This window comes from Cannabis sativa, unplaced genomic scaffold, assembly GCF_029168945.1.
Source record: "Cannabis sativa cultivar Pink pepper isolate KNU-18-1 unplaced genomic scaffold, ASM2916894v1 Contig2, whole genome shotgun sequence".
Taxonomy (NCBI): Eukaryota; Viridiplantae; Streptophyta; class Magnoliopsida; order Rosales; family Cannabaceae; genus Cannabis; species Cannabis sativa.
This window is the reverse complement of record NW_026870038.1, coordinates 1,173,978-1,194,574: the sequence shown is the minus strand read 5'-3', so window position 1 is coordinate 1,194,574 and position 20,597 is coordinate 1,173,978. Positions and strand designations below refer to the sequence as shown.

General features: G+C 36.4%; 1 protein-coding gene and 1 long non-coding RNA gene across 5 annotated transcripts; both read left to right on the top strand.

The window, feature by feature from the left end:
* Positions 1-433: 433 nt before the first annotated feature.
* Positions 434-12,287, top strand: LOC133033023 (uncharacterized). Of its 3 annotated transcripts, none has more exons than XR_009685496.1 (4): positions 434-887; positions 1,027-1,315; positions 11,132-11,198; positions 11,403-12,287. It is a non-coding gene; the product is annotated as an uncharacterized LOC133033023 (long non-coding RNA). The 3 variants fall into 3 exon arrangements; XR_009685497.1 differs by lacking the exon at positions 11,132-11,198 and having other exon boundaries at positions 435-887; positions 11,403-11,456; positions 11,576-12,287; XR_009685495.1 differs by lacking the exon at positions 11,132-11,198 and having other exon boundaries at positions 435-887.
* Positions 12,288-16,860: 4,573 nt separating this feature from the next.
* On the top strand, positions 16,861-19,614 carry LOC133033020 (uncharacterized). Of its 2 annotated transcripts, XM_061107545.1 has the most exons (5): positions 16,861-17,128; positions 17,693-17,748; positions 18,065-18,650; positions 18,743-18,987; positions 19,121-19,614. In XM_061107545.1, the coding sequence occupies exons 3-5, from the start codon at positions 18,489-18,491 to the stop codon at positions 19,464-19,466; spliced, it is 753 nt and encodes a 250-aa protein (XP_060963528.1). In that variant the 5' UTR covers positions 16,861-17,128; positions 17,693-17,748; positions 18,065-18,488; the 3' UTR covers positions 19,467-19,614. The 2 variants fall into 2 exon arrangements, with proteins under 2 accessions (XP_060963528.1, XP_060963529.1); XM_061107546.1 differs by lacking the exon at positions 17,693-17,748.
* Positions 19,615-20,597: the final 983 nt, after the last annotated feature.

Here is a 20,597-nt window from a genome sequence, read left to right as displayed (position 1 = left end):
ACAGCTAAATATTCATAAATTGACACTTTACGATAGTGCTGAGTACTACTACTGCCTATTAATAATGTTTTGATTTTTAACATAAGAGACTTAATTGTTTTTATTTTTATTTATTTAAAAAAGAAAAAACTTAATTGTTAATAAATTAAAATTCTAAGAATTTAATTGCAAGTATTAAAACGTTTTAAGGATAAAATCATAAGATATTAATAGTCCAAGGACTAATAATGCAAAATTAATTTTATCTTTTTATATTTTTAATTAATTAAAATCAAAGCGAATGAGAGGGAGCTTTAGTTCACTATCACGTGTCCCACCCACCCCAACGGTTCTTACTCTGTCTCACTCTTTTCTTAACGATTCAAACGCATCCACTCAAAATGCGCCACGTGTAACATCTGCCGTTATTATTGCTCCTCTTCTCTCACCGGCCCATGATCCAAAACTCGGACCCAAACTTTTGGGCCTTCGGCCCGATACCTCTGGAGCCCATTTTTTGGGCTTAGGGCTTCGATGTGTCCAAAAAATGAAAAAATTCAGATGCGGCTGGCTGCGATTAGGGTTTGGAGAAGAGGAAATTCCGGTCGATCTCGGAATCGGAGAACGGTGTTTGTTTTCAGATCCGTATGCTGAAACGCTTGATTTGATGTTGAAAATCGTTATCTGTATCTGGAAAGATCAGATTTTGGGTTTTTGTTTGGGTAGATCGAATTGGATCTGTAGAGATGGAGAGTGGGTTGAAACTGAGGATTATGATGAAGATCTCTTTGGTAATTATCCTCATGTTACTCGATCTGATACTATTGATGGTTGTAAATGAAGGATTCGCCAAAAAAAGAATATAGACTTGATTGTTGACTTGGTCGTTTTCAACTTTCCAGTCTGAGGTAATTAAAGCTTTAATTTTTTCCCCTTTTTCTTCCGTAATTTCCTTTTTCGTATTTGATTGTTGAGCCTTTGAGATTTGAGCTTCGAAGATGTTTATTTTTGGGTCATTTTTCTCATTATTATGCTATTATTATGAAGGTTAAAAAGTGATAATAATTCAGCTGAATTTGGATCTGTAGCATAGATCAAAGCCATGTATAATTGTGGTGTAATATATGTATTTGAAGTTAAACATGGATGATCAGCAGCTGATGGATCTGGGTTTTTGGAGGTATTATGCTTCATAATTCATATTTAGTATTATACTCATCAATATTTTGAATTATATATTATGAGATGTGGATTTTAGACTGGTAACTGCTAATATAAACATTTCAAATTTATATTTTTGTAGACAAAAGTATTATGCTTGGAGATTTGGGATGAGGTAATGTAACAGATCTTGATCCTTGTTTTCATTATTTATGATACAAAATAGGGTTCTTGTTGCAGTTCATATATTCTTGTGTTGTTTTTGTTTACACATTCATATTAGTGGCATAGTTTGAATAGAACGTTTATGCTTATCATTGAGCTCTATTTGGTGTGATTAAACATTTGGAACAAAACTCACAGATAGAAAGAAAAATAAGAATCATTGAGTCTGATTCACCCTTTTTTTTGGTTGGATATTTTTCTCCCTTTTTGGATGAGCAATTTAGGTAGTGGGAAATTAGTTGCTTTTGCTTAATAATCACAGCCGTTCTGTCGTGCTGTCTGGGTTGTTATTCAGGTTTTTGAATGAGGAAACTTTATTCTTCAATGAGATTAACAAAAGGCAGTTTAAGTTAGCTAGAGATTGCACCAATTTCTGTAAGTCGATTATTGACTTAAAAAATTTATTAAGCACTAACATATTCTGATCAGCATATACTGTGCAAGCCCGATTGTTTTAACCCTGAATAGCCTTTGTCGAGACTTTATGGCTTTTCAGTCAGTCAATTCACTCTTTTTAAATAAAAAATGGCTTTGCTTCAACTTCTATTTTGATGCATCTAATACTTTCTAAAGAAAAGTTGTTTAAGGGCTCTGTTCTGGCCTTTTTTACTATGAAAGATCTTTGGGTTCTTTCATGATTTTCACGCTAACGGAAAAGTTGTTGATAAACAATTTAGTCAGCTCTTCTTCGTAAGATGAGATTGGCTTCGAAGGCAGTTGTTGAAACTGTTAAAAATTTTGCAGTACTTGGACACTCAATTTCATTTGGATTTGAGATATGAAAATTAGAACCTCAAATAAAGTTAATTAATATGATTTAGCCACCACCTGAGATAGAACCACACCAAAAAAGCATTAAAAACAATAGAACAATAACTAGAAAAGAATAGCAACACACCAGCAGAAAACTAAACCGTAACAGCCATGGTTCTTGATTGTATTTCTCAAAGATGAAAGCAATAACAGATAGAGAAGACAGTGGTCCTTTCAGACCTTGATGTAGAGAGAAAAATATCAATTCTTACATAACCTTTCCCGCTAAAACTAGCTATATGCCTTTCCAACCACTCAACAATTACGAAAAGGCCCTCACACACATCTCTTTGCCCTTTACATATTAGTTCCCTTATTGCTCTTGGCCCTTCTCAAGCATAAGTAAACCTGATAGGAGGTCTAACAATTCCCGTCCCCCTCGGGGAAAAAAAAAATCCTTAACCTGGTCGTCAAGGTTAGAAGAAGGAAATTTTGTGTGGACACTCTCAAATTGTTCCCAAGTTGCTTCAAAATTTGGCAGGTCCTGGCACTGAATCAACACCTCCACTCCTCCTATAGTACCTTCCTTAGAGTGACTCACATCCAACAAAGCCGTTAGGGTCACTTGCAACTCAAGGTCAGTAGTGAGTTGATGAGTTAGTGTTGGAGAGGAATGAGCCATGCCTCAGGCTGCTTGAAGTTGTGACACATGAAACACCGGGTGGAGAACCAAGGTAGGGGCAACTGATAAGCCATTTTGCCAATCTGGCAGAGTACCTTAAAGGGCCTATAAAAACGAGCAGCCAACTTCTCGCTTTTACAAGAGCAAGGGTCTTTTGTCGATAAGGGCAACTCGACAAAAACCAAGTCACCTTCTTGGAACTCCACACGACCGACGAGAAGAATCAACAATATTTTTCATTTTTTGCTGGGCACGCAACAAGTGCATCTTCAAATCATCGAGAAAGGCATCTTGATCCTCTAAAAGTTAATCCATTGCTACTACTGTCATAGACCTAGTAGTGTAGCGAACAAGAGCAGGGGGATCATGACCATAAAGCAACTTGAAAGGTGAACAACCCAAAGAGGTGTGGAGAGAAGTGCTGCGCCAATATTCAACCCACGACAGCCACTTAGACCACACTTTAGGTTTCTCTGAAGCAAAGCAACAAACATAAGTTTCCAAGCAATGATTGACTACCTCGATGTGTCCATTGGTTTCTAGATGATACACTGTGATATTCTCGAGTTCTATCCCTTGGAGTTGAAACAGTTCAGCCCAAGAATGACTGAGGAACACGGTCGCGTTCTGAAATAATGGTGCGGGGCTCCCTATGGAGCTTTACCACAAGTTGGAAAAAGGCTTCAGCCATAGTTTTAGCTGTGAATGGATGCCGAAGTGGAATAAAATTGCTGTATTTACTCAAACGATCCGTTACCACAAGTATAGTGTCGACCTCTTTTGATTTTGGTAACCCTTTGTAATACCCTATCCCATAGGGACGCCGTGTGTGCGCGCGCTTTTAAATTAGTTTATAATAATAAACTAACTGTATATAAAAGAAAGTGTGACTTATTAAAAATTCTTATTTACTATGTATATAATACGACTAAACAACTTTTAGGTTCGGGATTCCCTTAATTACAAAATAGTTTCGTAATATCTTTACATCAAGATATTTAATTCAAAAGTGCCATTAAATTTCTCTTGACAACTTCGGTGAAACTAGCTGGAAGAGTTGATATGTACGCTTGCCAGAGAAGATCTAGGTCTCATGGTTGTCCTATTATGCCTTTCCTTTTACTTACACCATATAGAACCTGTGAGTCACAAAAATTCAATAAGAAAAGTAGTATCACAATAATTATATAACATTAAATAATCTTTCAGATTTCTCATGATAATGATTATTTGCGTAATGAGACAAACCATTTCATTACTTAATAAAGTAACCATTACTCTCAGTTGTCCAATACCTTTAATTCGTTGCCTAATGAGACAACTTTTTTACCCTACAATGAGTTTTCAGAGAGTAAAACTCTTCCGCACATAGTACCATACAATGAGTTCTACAGAGTAATAACTCTTCCGAACATACCACCCTACAACGGGTTTTGGAGAGTAATAACTCTTCCGCACATACCACCCTACAACGGGTTCTGGAGAGTAATAACTCTTCTGCACATACCACCCTACAACAGGTTCTGGAGAGTAATAACTCTTCTGCACATATGATAATAACCGTATCACCTTTAATGTATTCAAAGGGGTACAATTGTACTTTTCTTATCTCAAGTCCAATTTTAAGTCTTCTAGCTAACGAAAATGGGAAACCCTTGATGATCCGGGCCCTATGTCACAATAGTAATGATGGGTAAATAATTTAATCTAATCCGCGTTAAGCCTTAAAACAAAACTGACTAAACCCATCCGAAAATCTTATACGGAAATCCTTGCTCGGAGACATATCCAGAAGCTCATGTTCAGAAGTTCTCCCTTTTGGAATCTTCCTTCCCGGAACATCACAACCGGGTTTCCCTAAACAATTCCCTAATGACACGCATTTGGGATCCCGCAGATTCAATTTCTACCGGCTAAGCCACAACTAACCGGACAATCTATTATCTGGTACTAATAACTCGAAGCCTATTCGCAATTAGTATCTGGAACTAGGACTGTACGTCGGTCGGTTTATACTACATATTTTTTAACCCAACATAAAGATCGGGTTGCAAAATTCTACGTCCAACTTGCTCAATTTAAGAAAAAAAAAAATTTAACCCGACCGACGGGTTGGTAGGTTTGGTCGGGTTAACCCGCCCAAACCGACTTAAGAGTTATTTTTTTTTCAGATTCAACTAAAATGAAAATACTATGAGTGTGACTATGAAAAACATAGATAGATACGAGAGATAACATGAGAGGCTTGAGATGAAGAGAGAGACAGTGAATTAGACAAGAGGTCTCGTCACTCGTCAAGGTTATTTCCTTTAGTGTTTTTCAATATATATTATTATATTGATGTTATAATAATAATAAAAGACTTAAAGTGAAAAATTGAACTTAAAAAAAGGCTAAAAGTCGGGTTAAATTGGTTTGGTCAGTTTAATTGGGCGGGTTGGGTCTATTTTCAACCCGCTTAATTAACTGATTGGGCGTTTTAGAATTTTTTTGGGTTATTTCAATTTGTATTTTTTATCGGTTTTTTCGATTTGATTTGGACGGGTTATTCGGGTTGGGCGATTTACGAAAATCCTTGTACAACCCTATCTGGAACTATCCTTCCGACTCTCATCACCTAGATCAACCACGGTAGGTATAACTCATTCAAAACCATTTTGGGCAGAAAAGTGTTCGAAATTACACAACTCCATGCCCTTAAAGGTAACTCCCACCTTAACCAAATGTTATCAAACTTACTAAAACAATAGTATGCGATAATCTAAACATATTCCACACTTTGAAGGCATCCAAAATCACCAAAAGTCAAATTTACCATTGTTGGGTGAGCTTTGAGTTCAAAACCCCAAACCCTCCTAAAAAAACCGTAGAAATTCTAATACTCAAATTAACTCCATAGAATCTAACCCTAAATTCAAATTCAAAACAAAACTATTCATACAGAAACTTTAAAAAGACGAAGGAGTTAGGTTACCTTAATGCTCCATCCAATTTAACACTGAATTAGTTAAAATACCCCGTAATAAAACTTCTCATTACTATTACCACTCATAAAATATTGTTGTGATATCTCTGGCCAATCCATTGAGTTTTGACAGTTGTTGGATCTAAAAATATTTTAATTCACTTATAGCATGTGTATATCATGTATATATATTCTAGAATATCTCTGTAGTTAATAAATTACACTTATTTTTTTATATTTTGATTAATAAATGTAACTCATTAATTATCGAAGTAAGATCGTAATCTTACCCATTAATCTTCTAACACATAATTTTATATTTCATAAAATATGCCTATTTAATTATAACTATAATTCCTTGGACATTACACCCTTTAATGAAGTCAATAGTCAAATCATTCTAAACTTGGTCGGGCAGTTGTAGAAGACCAACTAGAGACATGGCAGAATACTTCTTCATTCCAATCAACTAAACATTTCCTGGCTTGATAAGTGCAAGTCTCGCTTGAGTGATCCCCAATAGAAGACCAATGATATTCCTTTAGAAACTAAGGAATCAAGTTTAAGGGTGCAAATAAAACTAATCTGCCTTTATATAACAACTTCTCATGCTCAAAAGAGAAGTCCTCTCTCCAAATCAGTGAGATTGTGAGCTAAAAAACTGTCTTGACTGATTTTCTTTGGTCACAACATCCAAATCCTGCAAAGATTTTGTAGTGAATTTTATTTTGGTGGGTCCACCAATTCTCCCTACCCCGAAATAATATGGCCCTAGTACTAAAACTTCGACGGCCCAAAACGACACTTCTTGAGGTTGGTATAGAATTGATTCTGAAAAAGGATTTGGGGCACTATGGAGAGGTGTTCTACACGAGTTTCGACATTTGGACTATACACTAATATGCCATCAAAGAGTACCAACACAAAGGCATGGAGATGTGGTTAGAAAATCTTGTTCATGGCGGTTTGAAAAGTGGCAGGGACACTAAAAACTCTGTGTCCCTCACGAGTCCTAAAAGCTATCTTGTGAAGATCCTCTGCCTTAAGCCGAATTTGATGATAAGAAGATTTCAAATCAATCTTTGGAATCACCTTAGTGCCAAAATCTCCAGCTACCATCTTACTTTTTTACGTGAAAAATTTGGCAGGGTTGTACTAGATTGAATGATTCCTGCCGCTAACATCTGACCCATTAATTTTTCAATCTCATCTTTATGTACGTGGGCATATTTATAAGATGGCACACTTTCAAGTGAAGTCCCTGGTTGAAGGATAATAGCATGGTCGTGATTTCTTGTTGGTGGAAGAGTTGCGGGTGTCTCAAACACCATTGAATACTTCTGTAACAGGCTTGAGATTGAGAGACTTTTCACCATTCGTTCTGGAAAAACAAAGGTATTGTTAACTCGACCTAAACGCCCTCTCCTTTGTGTTGAAGTGCTTGAATCACAAATTTAATTGAGACTCAAGATCGTTGCAAGGATGGGTCTCCTTTTAATGTGATTGATTTGCCACCAACATTTAACTTCATTCTATATTCCTTCCATTGGGTGACCGAGAGTCTCCAGCCATTGTACCCCAAGAATAATATTCGTATTGTCTAAGGGAAGAGGGAGAAAAACATCAATAATAACGAGCTCTTGGACTGTTAATTGAATTGCCTTACAATTTTCGGTTCCATACCCAGCTTTCTTGGTTCCCTTCTGTACCCCGTAAGATTCTGTTGAAACTATTGACAGAGCCAATTTGTTCACAATTTTTGTTGAGATGAAGTTGTGGGTGCCCTACTATCCACCAAACCTCTGTATCATTGATGTTCCCTAATAATATCATGGATTTAGGAGAAGTATGTCCATTGTGTTTAAAAAAACCTGTACCATTTGCGCCTCCACTACCTCATCGGTTTGAATTCCTAAGGTTTCCTCGATGGCCGACTACTCCTCTGCTTCCCACATCTTCTCCTAGATTCGAATCACTTTCAACTCTAGAGCAGTACAACGATGCCCACGAGCTTAGGTATCATCACATTCGAAGGTAACTCTTTTATTTTTTTTCTCTTGACTTTTTGCTTTGGTTAATAATACCCATCGGTTGTGTCATGCGATGAAGAAGATGAAGGCACGTACTTCTCTTTGTTTATTATTGTTGGGCTTTGCACATAAGTGCCCTTTGAACTCATGGGTAACCCATGAATCTGAAGAGGCCCACTAAGGATATTAGTGTTTTGTATTTCCATGACTAACCCGTTCATAGATGCTGATTCCTTCAGTGATCCATCAATCGTTCCAAGCGAGGAAGCCAATGTATTCTTGTATTGTCGAAGTTGTTGCAAGTTTAGAAAACGATCATGGACAGAATCTTGATGAACTGGTAAGAATTGTCTTAGCAGCAACGATTTGAGTTCTTCCCAAGTGCAAATTTTTGCTGTCTATTTTCCCTGCGGAACCAGCGAAGAGCCAGACCTTCCAAGCATAGCACGACAACTTCGAGTTGTTTGACAGGCTTCAACTGTTGCAAACTGAAATATTGTTCAACACACTATGTTCAGTCGTCTGGCTCGAGAACTAAGGAAACTGGTAATTCAATTTTTCCTTCTTTGAACTCATGGCATCGCGCTCCATCTCCTTTGTGTTTACCTTGTTGTTGCCACTGCTACTGCCCAGAATAGAGCTATATGAAGCCGACGCTCCTTAGATTCTTTGTGGCTTGGACTCTTGGGACCATCCGTTAATTTTGTAGCAACTCTTGCCTGATCTCATCAAAGCTCATTTCACATAGGTCATTTCATCTTGGTTTTGATTATGAGAAGCTTCTTCCTCAATCGTCTCCATTAGTTTGGCACTCCTAGTATTCAGCCACCACCTGAGATCAAACTATACTAAAAAAGCACCACAAGCAATTGAACAATAACTAGAAAACAATAGCAACACACCAGCTAAAAACTAAAAACCATAACAGCCATGGTTCTTGATTGTATTTGTCAAAGAGGAAAGCAACAACAAAAGGGCAAGACAATGGTTCTTTCAGACCTTGATGAAATCTGAGTTCTTACATAACTTTTCCCACTAACACTAGCTGTCACTGTTTTGCCTTTCCAACCACTCAATAATTACTAAAAGGCCCTCCCTCATACACACACCTCACTGTCCTTTTCATGTTTGTTCCCTTATTACCCTTTGCCAAGTAAACCTCATAGGAGGTCTAACATTAACTCAAAATAATTGGCAATTGTAGATAAATTTTGTTATAGCAAAGATATTAATACAATTTCTTTGAAAAACCTCACTTATTTTTCTCTCGCACTCTTTCTTTCTCTATGTTGAGTTCTCTTTTTCTGTCTCTCACTAAAATTACTCTATAATAATGAGATAATCAACTCGTAGATATAGTTTGTATATGGGGTGACTTTAGGTTGTGGAAGTTTGTGGAATGCAAGCTTACTTTGTCACAAATAATTTGTAGAACTTCATTCATAAATTAATTTCTATTACTTTGTAGAAAATTCTCACATTCTTGGACTATTCAACACTTAGTTGAGAAGCAATAGTTATATATGGCTGACTCAATTTCGAAAATCCACAAAAGGGGCTTTATTTACAACCTTTTTCTCCGACTTCAGTCACGTTTGTAATTCTTCTTTCCTTTCTACTTTGCCACTTCCGTGCTGCTACGTTTCCGCTAGGCCAATAGAGAATCTATGATTCTATACCAAATAAATTTGTCACTGTTAACCAACTTTATTAACATGTTTGATAGGTTATCTCTAATATGGATATTCTGCATATCCACACATCTTTCCTCCTCACAAACAAAATGATATTTGGCGCGTATGAGTTTTGTGTTTGTATGAAATTTTGAATTTTTCTCAGGTGGAAAGTGCTTTGATTGTCACAAAACTTAATGATTTTCTCTTGTTTGTGCCAAAGCTCTTCGAGTAACATTTGCAACCAAATTGCCTTTTTGGCGCACACATTCTGTATAGTTGATTGCATTTTTAAAATCCAGCTTACAACTCCAGCAAGAGTAAACATATATCCTATGGTGAACTGACTTTTATCGAGATCACTTACATAATTTGAATTAACATAACCTCTAACAATAAAGTTTGATCCTTCGTAACATAATGCAGTATTTGAGGTACCTTTGATGTATGTCATGATCCTCTTCACAATATTCCAATGCTCTCTACCCAGATTCGCTTTGTATCGACTAACCGCTCCCACTATGTAAGCAATGTTTCTTCTTGTACATATCATAGCAAACATTAAACTTCCCACTAACCTATTTGCTTCACTGTTAGGGCTCATACTTGAGAATAACTTGAATTAATAGGAAGCAGGGTAGATATTGACTTACATCTTGCATGTTGAAGCATTTTCTGGAAGTACTTCTTTTGAGATTCTTCCTATTTCTGTCTTGGTGATTTTTATACCGAGATAGAAATAATAGGAAGATTTGACCTTTGAAGACGAACTACTTCAAGAAAATCTTGCAGCGCGTCAACATGCAAGATTGTTAGCCAATCTCTACCTCGTTTTCTTTTAACTTCAAGCTATCCTCAAGTATGAGCCTTAGCAGTAGAGTAAAAGCGATTCACCAATACATGGAAAATCTTGGTAGAGAATATTGAAATACTGTGAGGAGGATTTGAGATATATCAAGAGTACTTCAAATGCACATTATGTTGTGGGGAATCAAACTTTAATGTTAGAAGTTATGTTGATTCAAATTATGTTGGTGATTTCATAAGTAAGCCCGTCTCAGAATGTGTTTTTGTCTGGAAGAGTTCGACCACAAACAAGTAACATTGAGAGCACTTTGCACATGGCAAATAATTTGGCATTTCATTTCAACAAAGCACATACACATCAAATATTATTTTGTTCATGAGAAGGTGGAGGATTATATGTTGAATTGCAAAATAATCTACACTAGAGACAACTTTGCAGCTATGTTAATAAAGCCGATTAACAATGGCTAATTTATTTGTGTCGATTATCCATTGGTCTAGCGGAAACATAAGCGGCATGGAAGTGACAAAGAAGAAATAAAACAAGAATTACAAAAGTGTTAAGTGGGAGAGATATATAAATAAAATCACTTTTGTGAACTTTCAAAATTAAGTCAAACCATATATGACTATTGCTTCTCAATCAAATATTGAATAGTTGAAGGAGGTGAGAGCTTTCTACAAATTTGTTGAAGATAATTAATGAATAATGAAGTGTTACAAATTGTAACAAAGCTGTAATATTACAACATGCATTACATAAGCTTCCACCGCCTAATGTCACCGCCATATACAAGCTACATATGATCTTGGTCATTTGTCATTTGAATTTGATCATATTATTCCAATTTTGTAGAGTAATTTGAGTGAGAGAAATAGAGCTCAACATAGAGATTGAAAGGTGTTTCTGAGAAAAGAATGAGGTTTCTCCTAAACATTTGTTTGTAGTCTTTCATTTATTATAGTACGAGGATTATTATCATATGTTATCCTTGTTATGCAATTATCAATTTTTTTTGGCTCAACTTTATTTGAGGTTCTCATATTCATACATCAACCTCAGTTGTAATTGAGTGCCTAAGTTCCTCAACATTTCTAACATAAACTATAATAATGCTACTGTGCAGGACCATCAACTTTGCCGGGTGTAATGGACCCCATTGCCGTCTTCTGTTCAAAATGTAAGGCATACTCATGAGGGTTGGTGTTACCCCTAAAATCTTGCACCTTAGGCATCATGTATTTAGACAAAGCCTCCACATTGATAATATTTCTGGTGTACACGATAATGTGCTTGCAGTGTTCACCAGATCTTTGTGATCCGATCGGTTTTAACATTCATCTTGCTCTCCATTGTGACTATTTTCTCCATCGTGGTCCTATTCGTTCAGCTGGTGATGATTACTGTTCAGGTAGATTCTGCCCACTTGATCTTCCAGCCGTTATTCCCTCGTGCAGTGATCCAGGTTCAGTGCCTTCGATATGTCCTGCAGGGGTAACTGGAGGAACGACTGCCTCCTTATAGGTTCTCGAATTCATTTTAGTGTATTGGTTTCTTTTTATTTGACAAAGTGATTTAATGTGGTAAGATAAAAAATTCACACTACACATCATTATGATAATAGAAGCACATGATTGTATCTAGAGTTAGGCCACTTTAGTACACTATCACACATATTTACATTGTGCTAATCTCGTTCTCTCTCATCGCTCACTGGTTTTTGTTTTCTCACTGAAGAAAGAAAAACCATTTTCTCAAATATCAGTCCTATGATTTCTTCATAATTTTCGGATAGATCAGTAACTTCAACTGGGTATGTAAGTTTCATAGGTTCATTCATTTTTGTTGTTTCTTTTTTTCTCGATCAGTTGGTGATGTACTATAGTGTGACATAGTTCTAGATATAATCACGTGCTTCCATGATCATAATGATGTGTAGTGTGAATTTATATCCCTCATAATGATCATTAAAAGAAACGAATACAATAAAATAATAATTGGAGTTACCTCATCCCTCTCTGCTTGTCCGAAGACTTGATTAACTCAACAATTTTTTCCCCTTAGAACTGTCTGGGGATCCCTTGTTAATGCCCTCCGAGTTGCTGGACTTGCGAGTTCAGCATATCGATAATTCATATTTGTCTATTGCGGTGTTTTCCATCGCAGAAAAATGATCACTCCCGAAAGGGTTTTTAATCTTCTTATGTAAAAGTCTCTGCCTTATTGTGGGGACCAAATTGTTGGGGATAAATCAACTATTAGATTTGAGGTTTGAGTGGTTTTCTGGTTGGGAATGACTGCTTGATTTGAAGCTTCTTGTAGAAAATAGTGATTCGAATTGTGTGTTGATTTCATAGAATAATACATATTTATATACAGAGTTAGGAGACTAAATATCTACTAAATATCTACTAAATATCTAACTCTCTTACAGCTAATATACACTTAATATCTAACACTCCCCCTCAAGCTGGAGCATAGATGTTAATCATGCCCAGCTTGTTACAAAGATAATCAACCCGCACCCCATTCAAAGCCTTTGTAAAAATATCTCCTAGTTGTTCTCCGGTCTTCACATATCCTGTGGAGATCAGACCTTGTTGAATTTTCTCACGAACAAAATGACAATCAATCTCAATGTGCTTAGTTCGCTCGTGGAATACGGGATTCGAGGCAATATGAAGAGCAGCTTGATTATCACACCATAATTTTGCTGGAATAGAAGTCTTAAACCCAAATTCAGTCAAAAGCTGATAAATCCATATTACCTCACACACGGAAGTGGGCCATAGCTCTATATTCGATTCGGACTTTGGATCTAGATACAACATTTTGTTTCTTACTCTTCCAAGAGACCAGATTGCCCCCAACAAATACACAATATCCTGAAGTGGATCGTCTATCTACCTTGGAGCCTGCCCAATACGCATCGAAAAACACTCAATACGGGTATGTCCATGATCCTTGTAAACTATACCTCGTCTGGTGCTCCTTTTAAATAACATAAAATTTGTTCTAATGCCGCCCAATGATGAATTGTTGGAGAAGACATGAGCGGCGATAACACTAACCGGAATGCAATATCCGGACGAGTCACGGTTAAATAATTCAACTTTCCAACTAACTGCGATATTTCTCGGGATCTTCAAATGGTTTCCCATCACGTGTAAGATGCACGAAATTTGGATTCATTGGAGCATTGCGGGGTTTTGATCCCAATTTCCTGTCTCGGTTAGCAAATCAAGTACATACTTTCTTTGAGACGAGAAAAATACCTTGTTTACTCCGAGTAACTTCAATCCCCAAGAAATACTTGAGCTCCCTAAATCTTTCGTGTTAAGCGGGTGTGAATGAAAGACTTAAGGGATGAGATGCCTTCGAGTATCACTTCCGGTAATAACGATGTCATCAACATACACCACTAACAAAATGATACCAACGAGTTGATCTTTTATAAAACACGAGAATGATCCGACTTACTTTTCAACAAACCAAACTTCTCAACGGCTGACTAAATTTACCAAACCAAGCACGAGAGCTTTGTTTCAATCCATATAAAGATTTGCGAAGATGACAAACTCGCCTAACTCCCCACGAGCAACAAACCCGGGAGGTTGCTCCATATATACTTCTTCCTCGAAGATCTCCATGAAGAAAAGCATTTTTAATATCAAGTGATGCAAAGGCCAATGATGAGTAGTTGCCATGGAAATGAACGGTCGAACGGATGTGAGTTTAGCAACGGAGAAAAAGTATCACAATAGTCCACTCCATAGGTTTGAGCATAACCCTTGGCAACAAGACGGGCCTTTAAGCGAGCAAGCTGTGCCGTCTGGATTGAATTTAGTGAACACCCATTTACACCCGATGCTTTGTTTTCCGGAAGGTAAATTAACCAAGACCCAAGTACCATTCGCAACCAAAGCATTCATCTCTTCTATCATTGCGGCAAGCCAACCGGGATGAGACATCGCTTCTCGAACGAGTTTTAGGAATAGTGATAGAATCGAGAAGCAATAAAAGAACAAGAAGAAGAGGAGAGATGATTATAAGACACAAAAGAAGTAATAGGAAAAGTACATTGGCGTTTACCTTTACGTAGTGCAATGGGAAGATCATCCGAGATCTCCGGATACGATGACGAAGATGCGGGTGCGGGACATGAAACGGGGAGGTGGAGGAGGGGGCGCACGGTGTACACTATAGGAGGCCGAGGGAGTGGTGGAGGTGGTAGAGGTGGTGGAGGTGGTGGAGTTGTAGACAACGTGGGGGTGACGACCGAGGCGGTGAAGGAACTAGAGACCCGCCAGAACATGTAGCGGGCGCATAGGATGTGACGAATAAACCAACAAATCATCATCCTCCCCCTGACTAGTAGAAGTAGTGGAAGATGAAAAATAAGGTGTATTTTCTACAAAAGTAACATCAATAGAAACAAGATATTTGTTGAGATCAGGACAATAACACCTATACCCTTTCTGAAGACGAGAATAACCAAGAAAGACACACTTTAGTGCCTTAGGGTCTAATTTGGTGACAGATGGACGGACATCGCGAGCAAAACAAACACTACCAAACACTCGCGGAGCAACTGGAAATAATGACTTATTAGGAAAAAGAATTTTAAATGGAATTGCACCATTAAGAACAGAGGATGGCATGCGATTAATAAGAAAGCATGCCGTGGAAACTGCATCGGCCCAAAAAGGTTTAGGGACTTTCATTTGAAACAAGAGAGCACGTGCAGTTTCAAGAAGATGTCTGTTTTTACGTTACGCAACACCATTACGAGGTGCGTATCAACACGAAGTTTCATGAAGCATGCCATTAGAGGTCATATAAGATTGAAATTGAGCAGACATGTACTCTTTGGCATTATCACTTCTCAAAGTACGAATAGATACATTAAATTGAGTTTGAATCTCAGCACAAAAAGCACAGAATATAGAAAACAACTCAGAACGATTTTTCATTAAATATAACCAAGTTACACGAGAATAATCATCCACAAAAGTAACAAAATACACGAATCCGGGTTGAGACAAAATAGGAGAAGGACCCGAAACATCGGAATGAACTAACTCAAAAGGAACACTAGCACGTTTATTGACACGTGGACTCGAACTAACACGATGATGTTTGGCAACCGACATGACTCACAATCTAACGAAGATAAACTACTATATTGGGGACACGGTTTCTTGAGCAAAGGAAGGGATGGATGACCTAAACGACAATGAGCCTCAAAAGCGGAAGCAACACTCGAACAAGCAATAGAGGTTGGCGGAAGTGGGTCAAGAACATACAAGCCACCAGATTCATGTCCTTTACCAATAATCTTCTTCGTCACAAGATCCTGAAACAAACAATGATCAGGAAAGAATGAGATGCAACAATTTAGATTACGAGTGAGTTGACTAACAGAAAGCAAATTAAAGGACAAATCAGGTAAATGTAAGGCCCGATGACAAAGATAGCATAGGTGTAGGAACAATAGTGCCAGATCCAAGAACAGAAGCTGTTGACCCATCAGCTAAGGTGACAACAGAAGTGGGACTATGAGACTGAAAAGTGGAAAAGAGACGGGAATTACCTGTCATATGATCTGTGGCACCAGAATCAATGACCCATTTTGAGGATTTGGAAAGAAGGCATGCATTAGAGTTACTGATTCGGCAATCGCGATGTGAGAAGAAGATGAAGACTTAAGTGTTTCACGATACCTTGAGAACTTGGCAAATTCATCGGCGAAATAAGGACCGATTTGTCAGATGCATCACTAGTGCTTGCAATATTGGCAGAGTGTTGTTGTCGATTCTTAAATTGTAACTTCCTACACTCAAACTTGGTGTGGCCTGGTTTCTTACAATAATTGCACATGATGCTCCCAGAATTTGGTGTGCGGTTATCAGGTCCTTGTGAATTACCTCCTTTAAATCCACTTGGAGTAGAGTTTCTTTCCGGTGCAGAATTATTACGACTCACCAAGGCGCTATTCAGAGGAGTTGAAGAGGTAGTCTCTGTGCGAAGAACACGAGTAAACACATCTTGTAAAGAGGAGACATCAGAACCAGAGAGAACTTGTGACTTTGCAGAGTCAAATTCAGATGAGAGTCCTGCAAGAAAACTCATAATAGCCATCTGTTCTCGTTGGCCACACGCGCCTCCACGCGCCGGCGCGTGAGCCCCACGCGCAGAAGCTTCAGGCGGCGCGTGAGCCCCACGCGCGAGGAATCCGGCGACCGGACTTCGGGGGTTTGTAGATCGGCGGCTGGGCAGTCCTCCTATGTGGGCGGTGAGAAAAGATGTTCACTCCAAATAGGATTTTCGAAAACAACCCTAAACTCAAACCCTAAATTTTTTTTTTTTTTTTTTTTTTTTTTTTTCAGAACCCTAATTTCGAATTTCGAATTTTGAATCACAATGCTCTGATACCATGTAGAAAATAGTGATTCGAATTGTGTGTTGATTTCATAGAATAATACATATTTATATACAGAGTTAGGAGACTAAATATCTACTAAATATCTACTAAATATCTAACTCTCTTACAGCTAATATACACTTAATATCTAACACTTCTATTCTTATTTCCACCAAAAGCAGTGAAACTAGGAAACTGCTTTGCAATCCAGAGTGGGGTTTCTCTCATCTTTTAGGCACTTTTTGCTTGCATAAGGCAGCAAATACCCCAAACCTTTTAAGCAAATGGACTGAGGAAAGCAAAGATTGGTTTAGTCCTCCTCATATCTCCAGTCCAGTACTATTATGTTAAGCAATATAATGATACCACAGATGGGGAAATGTATGGGAAACTTGATCAAAATCCAAGAAGGGAACACATTTGGAAAGGTGATATTTCAACTATAATAAGGTTTTGATTTCTTTATGACTTACCAACAAAATTATGAATATTGCAATGGGGTTACCCTCCCATACTAGTTGATGCATTATATCTTATATTGATGCAATTTAATACCGTGCCAAAATCGTACCGTGTCACCTTAAATTCATTTATAACATTACTCAAAACATTATAGTAAGCCCTCTTGATATGTGTCTCTTCCTATTGATATCATTCTAAAATAATAGAGAAATTTATTGAGAATTTGTTAGAAGATTTTCTTTTTGTGAATAAATGATTTCATTTCATCATCTATAGTAGGACTAAGTTCTTTTACGCTGCTTCATATTATTCTTGCTCTGAATTATTTATCATACATAAATATAATTACAATTTATGTTCAGCTTGATGATGATTCTCCCTTGATTTTTTTTATTACTGGTAATGGCTAAAAACCGAACCTGATTCGTACATCCAAACCCGTAAAATCTTGAATTTAATAAGGCGGGTTCGGTACCTATTTTCATGAACCTAAAACCCTTAATTAGCTGATAAATTCACTTGATGTGCAGCCCTGTTGATGTGCCCTTAAACAATTCAACTATAAAGTGAACTTAACCTCTATAGAGTAAGTTACAGTCAATAATTTTTATTTTTAATTTTATTATATATAATAATTTATGACTACATACATCAATTAAACTAATATATTATAACAAAAACAATGTTTGTGTAAAATAAAATTTAAATTTAGATGCTAAAAGCCAAATAAAAACCCCATGTGGGATGAGTCACATCTTCTGCTCTGCTTATCTTATTATCATTTATATTTATATATATATATATATATATGTACCAAAAAAGAGCTAGTACGTATACACATACGCATACTTTATATATATACTTATATTTACTTCAACTTGATAAGTTCTCCTTCTGATCAGGTCTGCAGCTATCTATGGCATCGTGCACCGTACGTTCTCAAGTTTTTCAACAGACAGAGAGAAAGAGACACAGCTTTTATATAATACTATATAGTACACTCACACACACATATATAAATATATTGTTTATATATATTATTATTTAATGATATGTGGCAGACTTGTGAGATTCTTATTGGTTTGACTTTGAAGAAGATGCCAGCTTTGATTGCCAAAGATAACGCCATCAAAGACGGTGGTGGCTAAAGAAAGACCACCGTACGTATGAAGAAGAATATCTTTACACTTTTCCTTATATATACTCATTGATCATATACAGTCTCTCTTCAAAACCACTCTTCATTTTCTCCCTTTCTTAGTCTTTAACTCAAGTTTACTATAAGTTTTAAAACCCCATTCCAAACTTATTGGCTACTAAAGAAAAATGGAGAAAAGGGTTATTGATTATATGTTAGTTCCATTAGGACTCTTTGCTTTGGTGGCTTACCATGTTTGGCTTCTCTACCGAGTTATAAACTACCCCACCAAGACCATCATCGGTATCAATGCTATTCACCGCCGTTCTTGGGCTCTTGCTATGTTGGAGGTTAGTTAAAATTAAACGTCGTCATTCTGTGTTTAATATTTGGATGCATATGTATATAGTTGAATCTAAATGACATTTTGTTTTGTTTGCAGAATTTGCACAATAATGGTGTTCTTGCTGTTCAGAGTTTGAGAAACAACATAATGTCGTCGACCCTTATGGCCTCGATGGCAATTATGTTGAGTTCTCTAATCGCTGTGTTGATGACCAGCGGTGGGAAAAACAAAATTGAGTTGTTTATTTTTGGAGACAAAAGCGAAGCAAGCTTATCTGTCAAATACTTTTCCATAATGGCTTCCTTATTAGTGGCCTTCTTGTTCAACTTGCAATCCATAAGGTATTAATTGCTATACATATATATTATATATCGAAAGTATTCATATAGATCTAGTATCGCAAAAAGACATCAGTGGTGTCCAGTACCAACACAACTCGATCCTTAATGATTCATTGTTTGTGTTTTTTTGCAGTTACTATAGTTATGCAAGTGTTCTAGTGAATGTGCCATACAAGAAGATATCACAAGACGATGAACACGAGAAGCTCATAGTTGATTTTGTAGGAAGGAGTGTGAACACCGGAAGCTATTTCTTTTCGCTAGGGTTACGAGCTTTCTACATCTCGTTCGCTCTATTCTTATGGATATTCGGTCCTCTTCCCATGTTTGTTTATAGCTTTGTTTTGGTTTTCATGCTCTATTTCTTGGATGTTAACTTTCATTGTGGTGCCATTGTTGATGTTTCTGATGAAGACATAAGTGTTAGAAGACTAATAAAAGATGAAGAGCTTGGCATTATTATAGGAAGACCAATTTAGATGTTTTTTTTTGGTTGGTCAAACTAGCTATAGCTACAACTACTTGTTGTTGGAAAATAACATTTTTGTAATCTCAATCTCTATTGTGATTATTGATCTTATTCACTACACAAAAAAAGTAATGTATATAGCGGATCTTGTTCTGTTTTGTTCTCTTTTATTCTTTATGAAATTACATTACAAAAATTAAGTTATTTTTCCCTTGTTGTTGATCAATTCTTGACTCTCACGTTATTTAAGTTACAAGTTGGTAGTTATGAAAAGAAAATAATTAAACAAAAGGCCAAAATCATGCTAACTTGTATAGCTATTAATATTATTATGTGGCGTTTGGTTGGGAGGAATGAAAATATAAGAATTGGAATGGGAATGAGAATGAGAATAGAAATAAGAATAGAATAGAATAAAATTTGAAATCCATAAAAAAATTAATAAAAAAATCATTAAATTTTTTTTTCTTGTTACGTTGGAATAGTCTTTTTTTTCTTTTTTAAAATGAAATGGTCATTTCACCAAAATAGTAGAAAGAACATTCTATTGGAATGTTATTTCAATACTTTAAAATGCAACCAAACTAAAGAATAAATAAAAATTATTTCCTTTCCATATTCCATTTCATTACATTCAACCAAACGCTACCTTAGAGTTTTTGGCTGCTAAACACTTCCAACTGTCATTTCACTTGTATTTAACTTTTCAAGTTTAAGTTTTAGAGATAAAACCCTCTAAACTGAACTGGTAGCAAATTTAAAGTATCATCAATTTTTTATTGTCACTATGGACTACTTATGTATACACTCTTATACACATGATACGTTTATATTAGTACACCTAATATTATTATTTAAAAATTATTCAGTTTAGTAGTTTAGAAAATTTTATCATCAAAATTGAACTTAAAGAGTTAAAGTACAAGTAGAATGATAATTAAAAGTGTTTAACCGAAAAAAAACTCATATTATTATAATCCATGTCATGATATGCTCATCCCTCATTTCATCTCGTAAATGTTACATTTTCAATTTTATTTGTTTAATGTTTTACTTCATGTATAGTTGTATATTTTTTAATATTTTAGCTGACTACATTAATTAAAATGATATAAATACATACTATATTATATAAATATAA

Excerpts from the sequence above, each read along its gene's own strand:
- LOC133033020 (XM_061107546.1), top strand. The coding sequence starts at position 18,489 with ATGGAGAAAAGGGTTATTGATTATATGTTAGTTCCATTAGGACTCTTT. Across the intron at positions 18,651-18,742 it reads GGGCTCTTGCTATGTTGGAG|AATTTGCACAATAATGGTGT; the intron begins GTTAGTTAAAAT and ends TTTTGTTTGCAG. Across the intron at positions 18,988-19,120 it reads TTCAACTTGCAATCCATAAG|TTACTATAGTTATGCAAGTG; the intron begins GTATTAATTGCT and ends GTTTTTTTGCAG.